The 15,932-nt window shown below is 48.2% G+C and overlaps 1 protein-coding gene across 2 annotated transcripts in view; it reads left to right on the forward strand.

The window, feature by feature from the left end:
* The first annotated feature begins 1,729 nt into the window (after positions 1-1,729).
* The window catches only part of SPG7 (SPG7 matrix AAA peptidase subunit, paraplegin), a 57,900-nt gene continuing 43,697 nt past the window's right edge, over positions 1,730-15,932 (forward strand). Inside the window, exons 1-3 of one of the 2 annotated variants that reach the window (XM_075939847.2) lie at positions 1,730-1,869; positions 8,905-9,357; positions 15,679-15,781. In XM_075939847.2, the coding sequence (XP_075795962.1) occupies positions 9,325-9,357; positions 15,679-15,781 (136 nt within the window). In that variant the 5' untranslated portion in view covers positions 1,730-1,869; positions 8,905-9,324. Of the gene's footprint in view, positions 1,870-8,904; positions 9,358-11,603; positions 11,776-15,678; positions 15,782-15,932 lie in introns of those variants that run through there. The other variant, XM_075939846.2, reaches the window with a different exon arrangement.

A 15,932-nucleotide genomic window follows, 5' to 3' on the forward strand; every position in this document is an offset into this window, starting at 1 on the left:
GCTAGTATCTTTTAACTTTAGGAATTTTTTTTCCTAGGGGTCTGTATCTGGAGAACCTCTTGCTGCAAATGTTAAGACAATGTGAATAAACATACATGTTTTACAGCACTTAAGTGTCGTCCTTTAGACTGAAAAGTCTTTGCAATCTTAACTGTAGCAGGCCTGGCCCTTCACTCTAATATGAAATTAATTATCAGCTGCTTTGCTTTGGACAGATTCCCAATACAGGATAATTGTGGGAGCTCAAACAGTCCTAAGCATATGTTACCCATTTATCTCAAGGTGATAGTCTTAGCTCAGTGAGAACACCCCATGGAGATGAATATAGCTTGAAACAAATAGTTAATGGCGTCTCTCCTTTCTCTTCCCCCATTTCCATTAGTCCCCCTCCACTCTCCATAGCCCCAAATTCCTTTCCCTGCAGTTTTCCCTCATCTCTCAGCAAGCATTCACACATGTAATTTTAGTTTCAAACCAGCATGAGTGCCTTCACGGAGTTCTGTGGTGCTCAGATTACATTACCACAAAATAAAGCCCTGTGACATTCCCCTCCCCCACCCCCCTAGATTTCTGCCCATGGTTGAATTGAGACTTATTGTGCCTGGGTGTTGTGCAACTTTACATGTCCCCTAGAGCCATACAGGTCCTGAGAGTCATGTCTGGTTTGCAAACTTCTTGAGCACTCTGCACAAATAGTGTCATCTGTTGATGTGTGAGCATTAAGCATGCACTTAGCTAGAGAGACAAGCTCTTTTGCAAATAACCTTTTCATGTTTCTGCCCCCAAAGGCTTAGTGGGTGCCATGCACTAGCTGGAGTATATCTGAGTGAGTGACACTGCTAGGGATCATGATCAGAGCCCCGGTTTGATCCCTACATCTGTGCAAAAAGAGTTGGTAGAAAGACAACAATCAAAGCTGTTTTGGCTGGGGGCAAGCTCAGGAACTCTGTATAAATGATCCCAAATTGGATCACTAACTATCTCTGATGCCCCCGTGAAGCACACTACATTTTAAGGCAACATGAATAACTATGCAAATTTAGAGCACTTAGAAAAGTTGATCTTTAACTACAAAGCTGTTCTGAATCTTAATCATAGCAAAGCTGGTACTGTTATAATTGGTCTCTTAGGGTATGTCTACACAGCAGCATTATTTTAGAATAATGGACGTTATTCTGAAATAACACAGTCCATGTCAACACACAAGCAGTTATTTTGACATAATGATGGCAAGCTGGAGGACTGCTTATTCCAACTCCCGTAACCCTCATTGTACTCAAAATAAAGAAACTCAGAAGAAGAATGCTCTATTTCAAAATAAGAGCTGCGTAGACATGCCCACATTTGAAATAAGCTATTTTGACTTACGCTACACAATTAACATAGCTCAAGTTGCGTAGCTTATTTCGAGTTTAGCCCTGCTGTGTAGATGTACACTTAGTTATTAAATCCACTCTTACATTTTTGTAGTGGGACTATTTCTCTTACACTAACAGCTTACTCTTCTACTTGTCAGGTTTTTTTTCCTGCTTATATGCTTTTTTTATGAACACCTAACCAGACAATATTTTGTTTGAAACAGTCTTTTCTGGGGAGAGAACTTTGTGACCCTTCAGTCCTTTGCATTGGTCTTTCTTATTGCATAATTGTAGGTGTACAATTGGCATCAGTCACAAAACTGCTTATTACAAAACATTTCTTTATATACTTAGGGCCCTTTGCAGCACCATCTGAGTATCTCACAAACATTTATTCAACAACCTCCGGTATAGGGAATTATTAATATTACCCAAACTTTGGAGATGGAGGAAGAGAGACCTTGGGTCCGCAAGAAAGCTTTGGTGATCTAGTATTGACAAAGACTGCGAGGTAGGCAGAACTTAGTTGTTTTTATCATTGTATCCTATAATCATCTGTGTTGGGTGTGACTCATGACTATTCAGTTTGCTAATAAAGAAAAGGCCCATGAGGCTCAGAGGACTAGTACAAGTACAACATCAAAAGGCCCAAGAAAGTGAAAGTTGAGCATCTAAGAGCAGAAGAGGTTTTCACTTTGAGTATGTCTACTAGAGACAAGTCTGTGTGGACTCAGTCCTATCACTAAATGTCAACGTGTGAGTGCTGTTTGTCAGCATTTGTGCCAACAAAATACTTCTACCCCCAACAAGCAGGTTTCACTTTGTCAGCAGGAGAGTACTCCTGCCAACAAAGCTGTGTTCACACCTGCACTGGCTGCGACAAAACTTTGTTGTTCACTTTAAGCACCTGTAATGACACACGTTTTGTCGAGCAAGTGCAAATGCAGACACAATCTTAGTGCATAACACTATTGTTTGTCAGCAACTATTGACCTTCAGTGCCACATGAACATTAGCTGAAAGCAAGGTGGCTGCACCTGGGAGAAACCTGGGGGACAGCTTCGGGGTCAGAGGTGGAGACTGAAAGAGTGTTGGTACTGTGAACAAGAGAAGCTGTTATGACAGAAGGTACCCCTGTGTCCATATCCCACATACTGCCTTTGTGAGGTATCATTTGAAAACTCACAGGCCACGTCTAGACTGGCATGATTTTCCGCAAATGCTTTTAATGGAAAAGTTTTTCCATTAAAAGCATTTGCGGAAAAGAGCATCTAGATTGGCACGGATGCTTTTCCCCAAAAGCACTTTTTGCAGAAAAGCGTTCATGCCAATCTAGACGCGCTTTTGCGCAAGAAAACCCCGATCACCATTTTCGCAATCGGGGCTTTTTTGCGCAAAACAATACCGTGTTGTCTACACTGGCCCTCTTGTGCAAAAGCATTTGCGCAAGAGGGCTTTTGCCCGAATAGGAGCTGCATAGCATTTCCGCAAGAACACTGACAATCTTACATGAGATCGTCAGTGTTCTTGTGGAAATTCAAGTGGCCAGTGTAGACAGCTGGCAAGTTTTTCCGCAAAAGCAAGTGCTTTTGCGGAAAAACTTGCCAGTCTAGACTCAGCCGTGATGTGCTGGTCAGTATTGTCCTGATAAAATGTGTGGCAACATTGTATATGAAGTTATAAGATTCCTCTATATGGTTATCTTAAAACATGTTCCAAACTACGGTTGGCACACAAGACAGTGTGCACTGCTTAATTTGCATTTAAGCCACAAACAGTCATTCAGCTGGACGGGAAACAAAAGAAGCTCCAACAGGTGAGGAAAATGCAGCATGGCACTTCTTTTCCTATCTTTAACTATCTCTTGGATTTCCTCTGGAAAACTTTCCAAGGAGGTGGGCTGACTATAAAGAGGAGGGACAAACACCCCAGGGCACCCCTCTTCCCTTTCTGTGAAGTGATTCACTGTTCCACTAGGGACAAGGAAGCAGCCATGGATCTGAAGAAGGGGTCTTGATCTAAGAATTTTGGTCAGTAAGACTCCTGAGAATGTGGCGAGAACTGCTTTGAATTTAACCTTGTTTAAGCGAGGCATTAGTTGCATTTTATCTTTATTGTTCTTGTAACCATTTCTGACTTCTATGCCTCCTTTGTACTCAAAATCTCTTTGTAGTTAAACTTGTTTTGGGTGTTTACACTGAAGTGTTTGTGAAACTGTTAGCAGTAATAAGGTGTATACATATTTATTTCTTGTAAAGAAATACAGGTGCTATATTAATTTGTGTTGCTCAGGAGTAGACTGGGCCGTACAAGACGTACATTTCTGGGGAAACATCTAAGACTGGGAATGTGTTGGGGTCACCCTGAAGGATAACAAAGGCTAGTGAGAGTCAAGGTGTGGCATGCTGGCTGCGGCACACACACAAACGTAGCTGGGATTGACTTGCATGCTGGAGGCTGTTTGTGAGCCGTCCAGACTGGAAGCCACAGCTCCAAAGCACTGTAAATGGCACCCTAACTCTGTTATAGCTTTTTCCTGGTGTTTGATTCCTTTGTTCAGACACAAAACTTAACACATTCTTTGTAAATAAAGAAAACTGCATCAGATAAACACCTGATTGTCACCAACACCAGAACCTCCAAACTTTGGCTAACTGCTAGGGTTGACGGGGGCAAGAGCACCATCACAGGGGTGCTAGTTTGTCCCTTTTCTCGCCAGGTTGAAAAGAGGCCAACTGACCCTTCTCCCGTGTCCCAGTTGTAAAGGTGGTCTCTCTACTTGGGATGAGGCCTGCAAGCCAAGGGAAGTTAGTATCTCTTTCTATAGCCTTCCTGTTCAGTAGATAAATTGGAGATTTCGGTCTCCAGCCCAGCACCTTTCCTCAGCAGTAAATACATTTTTGTTGCGTGCAGTTTTGTCAAATGATGTTACTGCTGGAACATATCCCAGCACGGCCGAGCCCAGATCAGGCAATATCCATCTTCTCAGAGTACTGGATATACTCCCAAAGGAAACTGTGGGACCAATCCAAAGGCAAGGAATGAAGTTGTCTTTTCCAAGGTTACACTATGTACACAGAGTGAGGAAAGGACTTGCACAGTTAAAATCTATGCAATGTATCATCAGCCCTGAATTTGAAAGTTGTATTTAAGACACTTTGGCCCTGAATACATCTTATCAGCCTATTGTAGTATCTGGGACATGTTAGCCAAACTTTCTTGCATCTCCCTCTAATTCTACCCTGCTTTCTGCTAGGCATTGCAAATTGGGGCATCCTGTTTCTTTATGCTGGCTTCTCATAGTACCTCTCTTAGCTGACGATCAGTGATACTTCTTTCAGGAGCAAGTTTGATTTAGGAAGGGGAGCAGGTCGAGCCTCACGCTTCAACTACAAGTTAGGTTGGTAAATAAATAGTCCCTGAAGCAGAAAATATTGTTTCAGCCCTCTCTGGACAAGTGGACTATTGCATCAGAGCTAAAATCTCTAGGGCTATGTCTACACTCGCGGCTTCCTGTGTGAGTGATATGCAAATGAGGCTAAACGTGGAATATCGCTGAGCCTCATTTCCATACCTAATGAACCACCATTTTTTTTTCAGAAGAGGCTCTTGCGCAAGAAGGAGCATCTACACTGCCCCTTCTTGCATAAGAAAAACTCTCTTGCGCAATGCTGTTCTTCCTCTCAAGTAATAGGTGTAACGGCGTTGCGCAAGAGGGTTTTTCTTGTGCAAGAAGGGGCAGTGTAGATGCTCCTTCTTGTTCAAGAGCCTCTTCTGAAAAAAATGGTGGCTCATTAGGTATGCAAATGAGGCTCAGCGATATTCCACGCTTAGCCTCATTTGCATATTACTCGTGCAAGAAGCCGCGGTGTAGACATAGCCTAGGTGTGGGAGGGGCTGCACTTCAAACCAGTGGTGTGATTGCTATGCTCATACCAGTTAAACAGAGTAGCATGGCAGCCAGGTGAGCGATCCATCCCACCTACAGACCTAGGGGCACAAGCTCAGGGCGGCTGCTCCTCCTGTGGCTTGTGCCACCTCATTTTGATTTGATTTTTAGCACATGAGCTCAGTAAGAGCTCGCAGGAATGTCTTCTCAAGCTGGGAATCACACTCCTCGTTCCAAGTGTAAACATACCCGCTGTGACTGGCCAAATGAAGCTCCACTACGATGGAGTGGTTGTTTCTCAACCTTGGTGCCAAATCCTTGATGTTGGTGCAGCCTTAGCTAAACTGCTACAAATGTGGGTGGAGACCAGGCCTAATGAAACTGTGATATCGGTTCGTTGCCACGTGTACTTCTGCATTGCTACTGCCGCCCCAGGGCTGCCATGTGAGAGATTGTGGGGAGGGAAAAGGAGGGCCTGAGCCTTGGCTGCCTCTCCGTGAGGGATTAAGGGTGGGGGAAAAGAAGGAAAGTGCAAACCTGGGTGATAAGGCTCTTGCTGTCCCCTGGATCCCCACCTGGGTGTGCATGGCCTTCTGCAGGAGCCCCAGCCCAGACAACTAGAGCTCTTTAAAAAACCAGCCAGAGCTTGCACCTCCCTTGGGAGGTCTGCCCTGTAGTTTGAGAATTACTGATTGACCTAACTGCAGCCAAACCAGGGGTGGGGGTAGGTCAAGTAGGTCAAGTAAAGCCAGGGATTCCAATCTAAGTCAAGCGTAGACCAAGCCAGGGTTTCAAGGAAAAGGGAGAGGTCAACCCTGTCAAAGAGCAGATAGAAAGAGTGATTAAGTATAACAAAGAGACCCACAGGCCTGGTCTATGTTACAAAGTTAGGTTGAAATAAGTCCCTCTATTTGTGCATGTGACTATGCTCAAATTTGTGTCTGACTAAAATCAATATTCTATTACAGCAGCAATAACTCTACCCTCCCAAATAGCATAGACCCACAGTCAACCTACTGAGGTTCACATAGTCATCTGAAGAAGTGGGTTGTGCCCAAGAAAGCTCATGATACTATCTATATTTTTTATTAGTCTCTAAGGGTATGTCTACACTACAAAGTTAGTTCAAACTAACGGACGTTAGTTCGAACTAACTTTCCTAGGCTCTACACTAGCGCTCCGCTAGTTCGAATTTGAATCGAACTAGCGGAGCGCTTAGTTCGAACTAGGTAAACCTCATTTTACGAGGACTAACGCCTAGTTCAAACTAAGGGCTGTGTAGCCCTTTAGTTCGAACTAGTGGGAGGCTAGCCCTCTCCAGGTTTCCCTGGTGGCCACTCTGGCCAACACCAGGGAAACTCTATGCCCCCCTCCCGGCCCCGGACCTTTTAAAGGGGCACGGGCTGGCTACGGTGCCCGTGCCAGGTGAAAGCCTGCCAGCACCCAGCTAGCAGACCCTGCACCTGGCACGGCACAGAGCCACCCACCCGATGTCCCCCAGCCCACCCCCTCTTGCCGGGACTAGGCTGGCGGCTCCCGGGAGCTTGCCCTGGACCGCAAGAGGCGGGCACCTTCCTGGGCTAGTGCGGACATCGTGGACCTTGTCCACGATCTCCGCACTAGGCACAGGAAAGTGGCCGGCTAGGGCAGGAGAGCTGCCAGCCTGGCCACCCAGGAGCAGGTGTGCATGAAAATCAAGGGGGTCCACTGAGACCCCCCGACCCTGAGCTTACAATGGCCGTCCTGGGTCAGACCAAAGGTCAATCTAGCCCAGTAGCCTGTCTGCCGACAGCGGCCAACCCTAGGGACCCTGGAGGGGATGGACCGAAGACAGTGACCAAGCCATTTGTCTCGTGCCATCCCTCTCCAGCCTTCCACGAACTTTGGGCAGGGACACCACTCCTACCCCCTGGCTAAGACTACTCCATGGACCCAACCTCCATGACTTGATCTCACTTCCCTTTAAACTCTGTTCTAGTTGTAGCCTTCACAGCCTCCTGCAGCAAGGAGTTCCGCAGGTTAACTATTTGCTTTGTCAAGAACAACAACTTTCTCTTACTAGTTTGAAGCCTGCTACCCATTCCTTTCCTTTGGTGTCCTCTAGTCCTTCTTTATGGGAACTCAGGAAGAACTTTTCTGTATGCACCCTCTCCACCCAACCCCTGCTTTTAGAGACCTCTATCCTGTCCCCCCTCCGTCTCCTCTTTTCTAAGCTGAACAGTCCCAGTCTCTGTAGCCTTTCTTCATCTGGGACCTGTTCCCAACCCCTGATCATGTTAGTTGTCCTCCCTTCTCCCAGCCTTTCTCTTCCCCTCTCCCACCTCCTTTTCCCAGTCTCCCCCAGTTTTTTTCAATAAAGACAGAGTCAATGTTGGAAGAAACTTTATCTTTATTTTGTACATCAATAAGAAGGGGGGCTAGGGAAGGGTAAGTGGAAGGAGGTGAGGGAGGAATGGGGTACGAGCCCCCGATGGGGAGGACTGGGCTGGCTCTGCGGGCTTCTGGGGGTGGAAGCTCTCCTGCAGCCCCCCGATTGCCCCCTCTCCCCAGATGGCAGCCTGCGGCAAGTGCAGCCGGGCTGATGGCTGAGTGGTGTGATGTGCCCAGTGTGGGTACTCCGGGCACTCCAAGCCAGAACTTCTTTGCAAGCGGGGCACCCCTGAGAACTGTGTGTCCGGGGTGGGGGTCGGGACCCTTTAAGCGCAGCCCTCGGCTAGCCTGAGACAGCATCTCCATGCTCTAAGTCCTCCTCTGATGCCCTGCCGGCACTGCTTCCGGCCATCCTTAAGCCCTGTTCAGAGTCCACTCAATGTGGACTTGCTAGTTCGAATTAGCAAAACGCTAATTTGAACTAGTTTTTAGTTCTAGATGCGTTAGTTTGAATTAGCTTAGTTCGAATTAACTAATTCGAACTAAGTTAGTTCGAACTAGCGCTGTAGTGTAGACGTACCCTAAGGTGCTACAAGACCACTTGTTTTTCAAGGTTTTTTTTTTTTTTTTTTTTTTTGAGGTTCTCATATTGAGACACTGCATGACCTGTGTGGACCCTAAGAATCCTCCAGCACCTATCCCACAATGCAACAGTCCCTTTAATAGTGACCACTCTGCTCACAACTTTAAACTTAATTGTCCAGGGGCCAAAGGGGCTGAAAATTCACCCCATACCATCCTCTTTATAAGTCTTGAGTACAAAAGAACGGCCAAACTAGGTCAAATCAAAGGTCCATCTAGCCCAGTAGCCTGTCTGCCGACAGTGGCCAGCACCAGGTGCCCCAGAGAGGGTGGACCGAAGACAATGATCAAGCGATTTGTCTCCTGCCATCCTTCTCCAGCCTCTGACAAACAGAGACCAGGGACACCATTTCTGTCCCCTGGCTAATAGGTTTTATGGACCTAACCTCCATGAAATTATCTAGCTTCTCTTTAAACTCTGTTATAGTCCTAGCCTTCACAGCCTCCTCTGGCAAGGAGTTCCACAGGTTGACTACACACTATGTGAAGAAGAACTTTCTTTTATTAGTTTTAAACCTGCTACCCATTAATTTCATTTGGTGTCCTCTAGTTCTTCTATTATGAGTGTTTCTGCAATGCCCTTTCCCAATTGTCAAGCTCGATGAGCACACCTATAAGCTCACCTTTGTTGTTTCCATCCACCAGACCATGAGTCCATGCCCATTCTGGGGCAGGCAGGAAATACTAAATCACCTGTGCCTATGGGGAAGAGATGCTATGCAACCACAGCTATGGACCAGACATAGAAATTGGGACCTCTAAGGGCAGACTCGATGGGGGATGTTGGCAAAGAAATATGACAGGGAACAGAAGCAGTCCCAGAAGGAAGCAAAGGAATTTCACCAGGAATTCCACAAGGCCAGAGAGGGTAACAAGAAATCCCTCACACTTTTACAATGATTTCCATGCCATCCTTTGACAAGATCTTACCAGTGTCAGGCAGACCTCTCTGGATTCTTCAGTGGACCAGCAGAAGACTGAACGGGAGGAGGGAGGACATGGTGAGAGACTTCAACCATCCAGCAATCCAGGTCCTGTTTGAAATTCCACAGGAATTTAGCGCAAATGAGTCTGATGATGAAGAGGAAGGGAGCTCAGGTAAGAGTGTGCATGCAAGCGTTTTCCTTTCAATGTTTTATGTGCTTTTCCATCCTCTCCTTCCCCTACCTCCTTTAAAGATGATGTGCAGCCCACCACCAAGTGTACAAGAAAAAGGTGTTGACTTTTCATTGTTTTACTGGCATACCTGAGAAACTAATGAAATTTTAAAACAAATTCCTAAACAGTCCTATGGCTGAGTACATTGATTAGGGTGGTTGTAGGACAAGCAGAGGCAGAATTGCATCTGGCTTTCATTGCCTAATCCAACCAGGGAGGAGGGTGGTAGAGGGAGACAGACAGATCAGTCTGCTTACATGACATGAGATGTCCCTTTTTATCCTCCTAGGAAATCTTGATGACTTCCATGATAGGGTTGTAAAAGGTTAACCAGTTAACAGGTAAGCATTAGTCTGACCAGTTCACCAGAGGGCCCAACCAGTGAGTACAGGACCCCGGCCACAGCAGGCTAGAGCAGCTCCCACCACCCGTGGCGAGTTGGGGTCTGGCCAGAGCATCCCCTGCCTATGCCCACAGAAGGCCCAGCTGTGTGGACTACACCCACAGTGGGCCAGAGCAGTGCCCCACCCATGCCCATGGTAGGCCCAATCAACTGGACCCCACCCACAGCACAGCGGGCCACAGCCAGTGGCTAGTCAGTTAAAGAAATCATTTAACCGGGTAACTGTTAGTGCGTTTTTACATCCCTATTGCATGGAAATACTCTGCAATACTGTCCTGAAGATGTCTAGGGAGGGCATCCTTATTTCTTCCTGTGCAGGAAAATACTTTCCCATGCCACTCTGTGAACCAGCTGTCCCTGTTGCCATAAACAGGCTAGTAGCATATATGGACTCTGTGAACCTCTGTGTTTCTCAGGGGTGAGATAAATCAGCCATGTGAGGGAAATAGTGCCAGTTTTCAGTTCAATTGTCCTGTACTCATACCCATAGAAAGAGACTGGAATGTAATCTCTCCCTGCCTGTGCTTGCCAGACCATACTCACCATGGCTGGAGCTGGAGAGCGATGCTGTTCTGAGGTGCACCAAAGCTGAACTGCCAATTCTCAGAAGCATGTATGGGACTAGGGAAGGGAGTTTGGAAACTTATTTTGTGTGTAAATCTAATGGAGCATGCCTGTGTTTTTATCAGCTGCCTTTGGTGTGGTGTCTCTCCCCAAGGCAGGACTGTCCCAAGAGGTTGTGGGGTCTGGGGCAACCCTCCCCAACGGTGGCCCAGGTATGGGGCCTGAGACACCCCCATCTGCCATAGCCCTTCTCTTCCCCCCCCCCCCAAGCAATACATCTCAGGGACTTATGGGGGGGTCTAGTGCAGCAGCAGCACAGGGTCCCCCCACTGCAGCGGCAGGAGGTGGAGCAGCCTGCTCTGCCGCACCACCCCGCTTCTCTTCAGTGATGGGGTGCAGAGAGTAGTAGGGCCAGGTTGCTCTGTTTTCTGCTGTTGCTGAAAAGCTGAGTGCAGCAGGCTGGGAGAAGGTGGCAGGACAGAGCAGAGCAGGCTCTGGTGCTGCACCAGGCCCCCAGCCCATAGGATAGTTTTGAAATAAGGCATGTGTAGACACTCCACTGCTGCTATTTTGAAATAGAATTGGTGAGGGGATAAGTTACTCCTCCTGGGGCTCTACGTTGAGATAGCACATCTACGTTGGGGAGCCTGCCTCGGACTAATTTTGAGGCTTCCCTGCAGCGTAGATGGGGGGGGGCAAGGCAAGGCCTGGGCTGCTCAATGCTGGGGGGGCTTTAGGCAAGGCCAGGGCTATCTGCACTGCTGGGGGGGCCCAAGGCCTGGGCTGCTCAATGCTGGGGGGGCTTTAGGCAAGGCCCAGGCAATCTGCACTGCTGGGGGGGCCCAAGGCCTGGGCTGCTCAATGCTGGGGGGTTTAGGCAAGGCCCGGGCTATCTGCACTGCTGGGGGGCCCAAGGCCTGGGCTGCTCAATGCTGGGGGGTTTAGGCAAGGCCCGGGCTATCTGCACTGCTGGGGGGGCCCAAGGCCTGGGCTGCTCAGTGCTGGGGGGGGATGGCCGGGCTGTCAGCGCTGCTGGGGGGGGCAAGGCCCGCGCCTGCCCAGGTCCCGCCGGCAGCAGCTCGGAGCAGCACGCTGGGGGGTGGCCTGCCGGGATCCAGGCGAGGCCGGGGGGGGCATCTTGAAGGCTGGCAGCGGCCGCCGATTCCGCCCGCTCTCAAGATGGCCGACTCCGCCTTCTCCGGGCACTTCCGGTTCCTCTCGGCCCGGCTGCCGCCCGCCCTTCGCTGCGCCCTCGCCTCGCGGTGCGGGGGGGGCCGCCGCGGGACATGGCGCTGCTGCAGCTGCTGCTGCGGGCCCCGCGCTGGCGGCGGCTCGGCCTGGGGGGCCTGGCTCGGGCCGGGGCCCGGCCTCGCGGCGGCGGAGCGCTGCCGGTGAGCGGGGGGCCGTTGGCGGGGGCGCGGGCCTGCCGTTGCCCTGGGCCCGGGGGGCGGGGGCGGGGGCGCGGGCCCTGCGGTCTAGCCCTTGACGGAAAGACGCCGACCGAAGCCTTCACATCCGTGGATGTGGCTCGTTAGCAAAGGTTTGCTCTGGGGGAGATGCTGCTGAGGGTACCAATGCAGGGCACGTTGCTTAGAAACCACTATTGGATCTGAGGAAGTGGGTCTGGCCCACGAAAGCTCAGCCTCTAATAAACCATCTTGTTAGTCTTTAAAGTGCTACATAGTCCTGCATGTTGTTCTTGCTTAGAAAGCAAGCTGCCACAGCCCAAGACTGTTCTGCCTCTATAAAGCACCCCAAACGAGGAGTGTTAAATATTGGTTAATTGAATAGCTAATTAACCTCATGAATTCTTATCAGGTACAAGACTATTCTTTAGTCCCTGGGGGTGGGCCCGGCAGCCAGTGCACTCCGGCCCCACTCTCGAGGAGCCCCCTGCCACTCTGCGCTGCTGCCCTTGTATCAGAAGCAGCAGTGTGGGGTGCCAGGCAGGAAGCTGGTCCACAAAGGGAGCCAGTTTTAAAACAAGCTCCCCTCGCAGACCAGCTTCCTGTTGCCCTGTGCTGCCACCTCTGATAGCCCCTGTCTGGAGCGGGGTGGAAGGGCTGAGCTCCTGGAGCCAGAACTGAGCCGGGCAGCCTGCCCACCGGGCTCTAATACACTTTAAATGCAGAGTTGCAGCAGGGGTAGGCCCTGGACTAGGGATGTAACCGTGTAATTGATTAGACTACACTAATAGTTGAGTTGTGTAGATGTAATAGTGTAGCAAAAGCTTACAGGTTAACGCTATAGACTACACACGTTTCCCCCTCTCTCCCCCCCTCCCACCAGTAAATTTTTTTAGTAGACTGGCCAGTAGCTTCATTCTGGCACCAGGTCCGGGAGCTCAGTGCAACCCTTCCCCCTCCCCCACAGACAGGGGCTGCAGCCTCCTCACACTGCTGCCTCTGTATATGAGGCAGCAGCTTGGTGCGACAGGCAGCTGGCTTTTAAATTGGCTCCCCTCATGGACCAGCTTCTGCCTGGCATCCCGCACTGCTGCATCTGATCCAGAGGCAGCAGCACAGAGTTTCAGGGGACTACTTGGGAATGGGGCTGGAGCGCACTAGCTGCTGGCCCCAACTCCCGGGACTATAGAATAGTCGAGTAACGGAGAAGAATCCATGAGGTTAATCTACTACCCTGGACCCAGCGCAAGCCGTGCTGAGCTTGGCTGCTGGCCAGTTTACTGAAAAATTTACTGGCTGAGGGTGGGGGGAATGCATATGGTCTACATTAACCTATAAGCTTTTGCTTATCAGTTAATCGACTACACTATTACATCCCTACCCCAAACCAGTCAGAGACAACTTCTGTTTCACCATGCCGGCTAACAAGAAGTTATATAAGCAGTTCCCCTGTATCACCACTAGGCATGTGAACTGTACTCCAGTACACTGTTAACTGATGAGACTGGGCTCCTCGGTTAACCCTCATGGTTACACGCAGCCCTCCCCACGTTGCTGCCTCTCTATCAAAGGCAACAGCTGGGGGGATCAGCAGCCAGTGTGGGGCGGGGAAACTATGGGCAGCTCCACAGGAGCCTGCATATGTGGAAAGCTGGCTTTCAAGCTCCAGCATCATATTCAGCATGTACCAGGTTTGGACTGAGATCTCCATCCTTATGACTTAAGATTTCATTCAGGTGAAGCCTAAGCAGATCTGAGATATTAAATCACTTCCCATAATATGGGCACCAGAATAGCCTGGCATCTTGTTTTTTATGGCTTGCAGCTTTTCCCATGAGCGTCCAACCAGATATGAGATAAACAGGATCAGGACCCAAGGGCCTTTGATATAGCCCTGGGTAAACAGGCTTTTGATGTAACTTCTGTTTCCCAAACATCACGGTAATTAACATAGGGTGCTGTATCTATTAAGCAGTTGATCGCAAATGAGACATCTGTACAATGACATTATTTCACCCAAGACTCATCTAAATATTAATATTCCCTTTTCATCTCTGAATCAGTAGTTATACTGAAAGACAGGAACTGTCTGTTTACATGAAACACATATAACAAGTATTATCTCTAATTTCTAACAATACAGGTTTGCTCTTTAAAGTTCTATCCTAGCTAGCATTGAATTACTTTAATTATCATTTACATACTTTTTTCACATGTCTCTACAGGTTGACTTGGGGTCATTTGGCTTGGGATTGTTTAAGACTTTCTTGGTATGGGATACTTGGCATAAGATCGGGGTAGACAATAATTTTAGATGGGAGGAGCCACTTCACTAATTTTTGAAGTGGCCATGGGCTGCCCCAGAATGGGTGGGACCTCTGGCAGAAGGGATGGGGCCAGAGCCTGATTGTCCTGGGGGTGGGGGAGCACTGATGTCTTTGCCCCTGCCCCACTCTCCTCCTGCCTAAAGAGAACTAAACCACCCCCTTGCAGAGCAGGAGACTTTGCAAGCTGCTTCCAACCCCAGACCAGTCAGGGCCTGGGGGAGAGAGGAACGCGCAAAGTCTTTCATTCCCTGGCCCTCCCCCCAACCCAGCAAGGGGCATGTGGCCCTTGCAGGGTGGGGACAGTGGCAGGGTGTTTGTAGGCCGGATCCACTTGCTTGGCGTGTTGGGTCCGAGCCGCAGAGGCCCCTTTGCCTACCCCTGTATAAGATGTATTGCAAGCATATAACAATAGTATCAACAATGGTTTTTATGATCCTGTTATAATCAGCACATGGCATGTTTTCTTTAAATTGTGTTCTCACCTTTCACTTTTTAACACCTTTAGGGGTATTTGGACAGTTTTTGCCCTTATTTAATTATATCTATTTCTGAAGGGGTATAGTCTAAATTTTTGAAACTCCAAGTGTGGACACTTTTATATCTGTATAGTAGAGTTTATATCAATATAGTTTATTTTGCTGAAACTTTTACCCTCCCGTGGGGGTTATAGTAGCCTAAGCTATATCTGTTTCTGAACAGATACAGTTTTTAATCTGATTTAACTATATAGATCAGCCCTTAAAGAAAATAAAAAAGCAAGTTTGTTAAAATAAAACTTAAAAGCATGCAAGCAAGGACATTCTTTAATTTGCGCTTCTCTGCTGAAATTCTGCAATAACGCAACACAATGAATAGGTAAAAAACTGAGTGTGTGTCTACAGTAGGAGTGCTTTACCAGGATAAGAATACCATCGCTTCTAGTATGGAAAAAGCTGTACGGCAAAGTGGTGTGCTTTGTACTGGGATAGTAACCGAGAGAGACAGGTTATCTCAGAAAAAGCAGTTTTGCTGGTGTAAGAGTATCCATGCAGAGGCTATCAGTTAGGGATCGCACTCTTCGCACGTCTGACTGACGCAGCTATGCTGGCAGAAAGTTCTAGTGTAAACCTGGCTGAGTAGTGGGAGTATTGTAGGAATCGTTGCTGCTTCTCATTTTAAATTAGTCATTTTACTGTTGTGTCTCGTCATTGCAGTGAGAGTATTGTACTTCACAGTAGGCCATATCTACTAGTGACTTATGTGTCTGAAATTTGATCAACAATTCAAGCCAAGATTACAAGTGTTTATATATTAGATGGTATCAGGAGTAGGTGTAGAGTCTCCTCACTGTGGAATCACATTTGCTCTCCTCAAATCAGGCTATACATGACTCGTTCATAGTCATGTGGCAAGTCTGCAGCAGAGCCAGGAATGACACACAAGTGTTCACATTCCTCATCCTGTAACCATATCACAAATATCCTTCGGTCCTGCTGAGGAAATCTACTTTGACTGCTCACTGATTGCTCCACTGACCAATTTTTCCTGATATGTTTTTCTTTTTTTTTTTTCACCTCCTCAGATCTTTCTTTCCCGAACACTTTCCCCTACATTTCAAGGGCTCAGCGGATTCTTAGTGAAGCAATATATAATGCGGGATCCAGTGAGACTCTGGAAACTCTTAGGTGAGCTCCTTACTTATCATGCTGTATTTCTGAGGGGAGTGTCCACGTTGGCAGGGTCAGTATCTTGAAATGACATTAATTGGGGTTTCCTGAGAAATGTAATTGCTTGTATTTTTTTGGCTCATGATAAGATGTGGCATCTTCACAGTCA

This window comes from Pelodiscus sinensis, chromosome 12 (assembly GCF_052426305.1).
Source record: "Pelodiscus sinensis isolate ZL-2025 chromosome 12, ASM5242630v1, whole genome shotgun sequence".
NCBI lineage: Eukaryota > Metazoa > Chordata > Testudines > Trionychidae > Pelodiscus > Pelodiscus sinensis.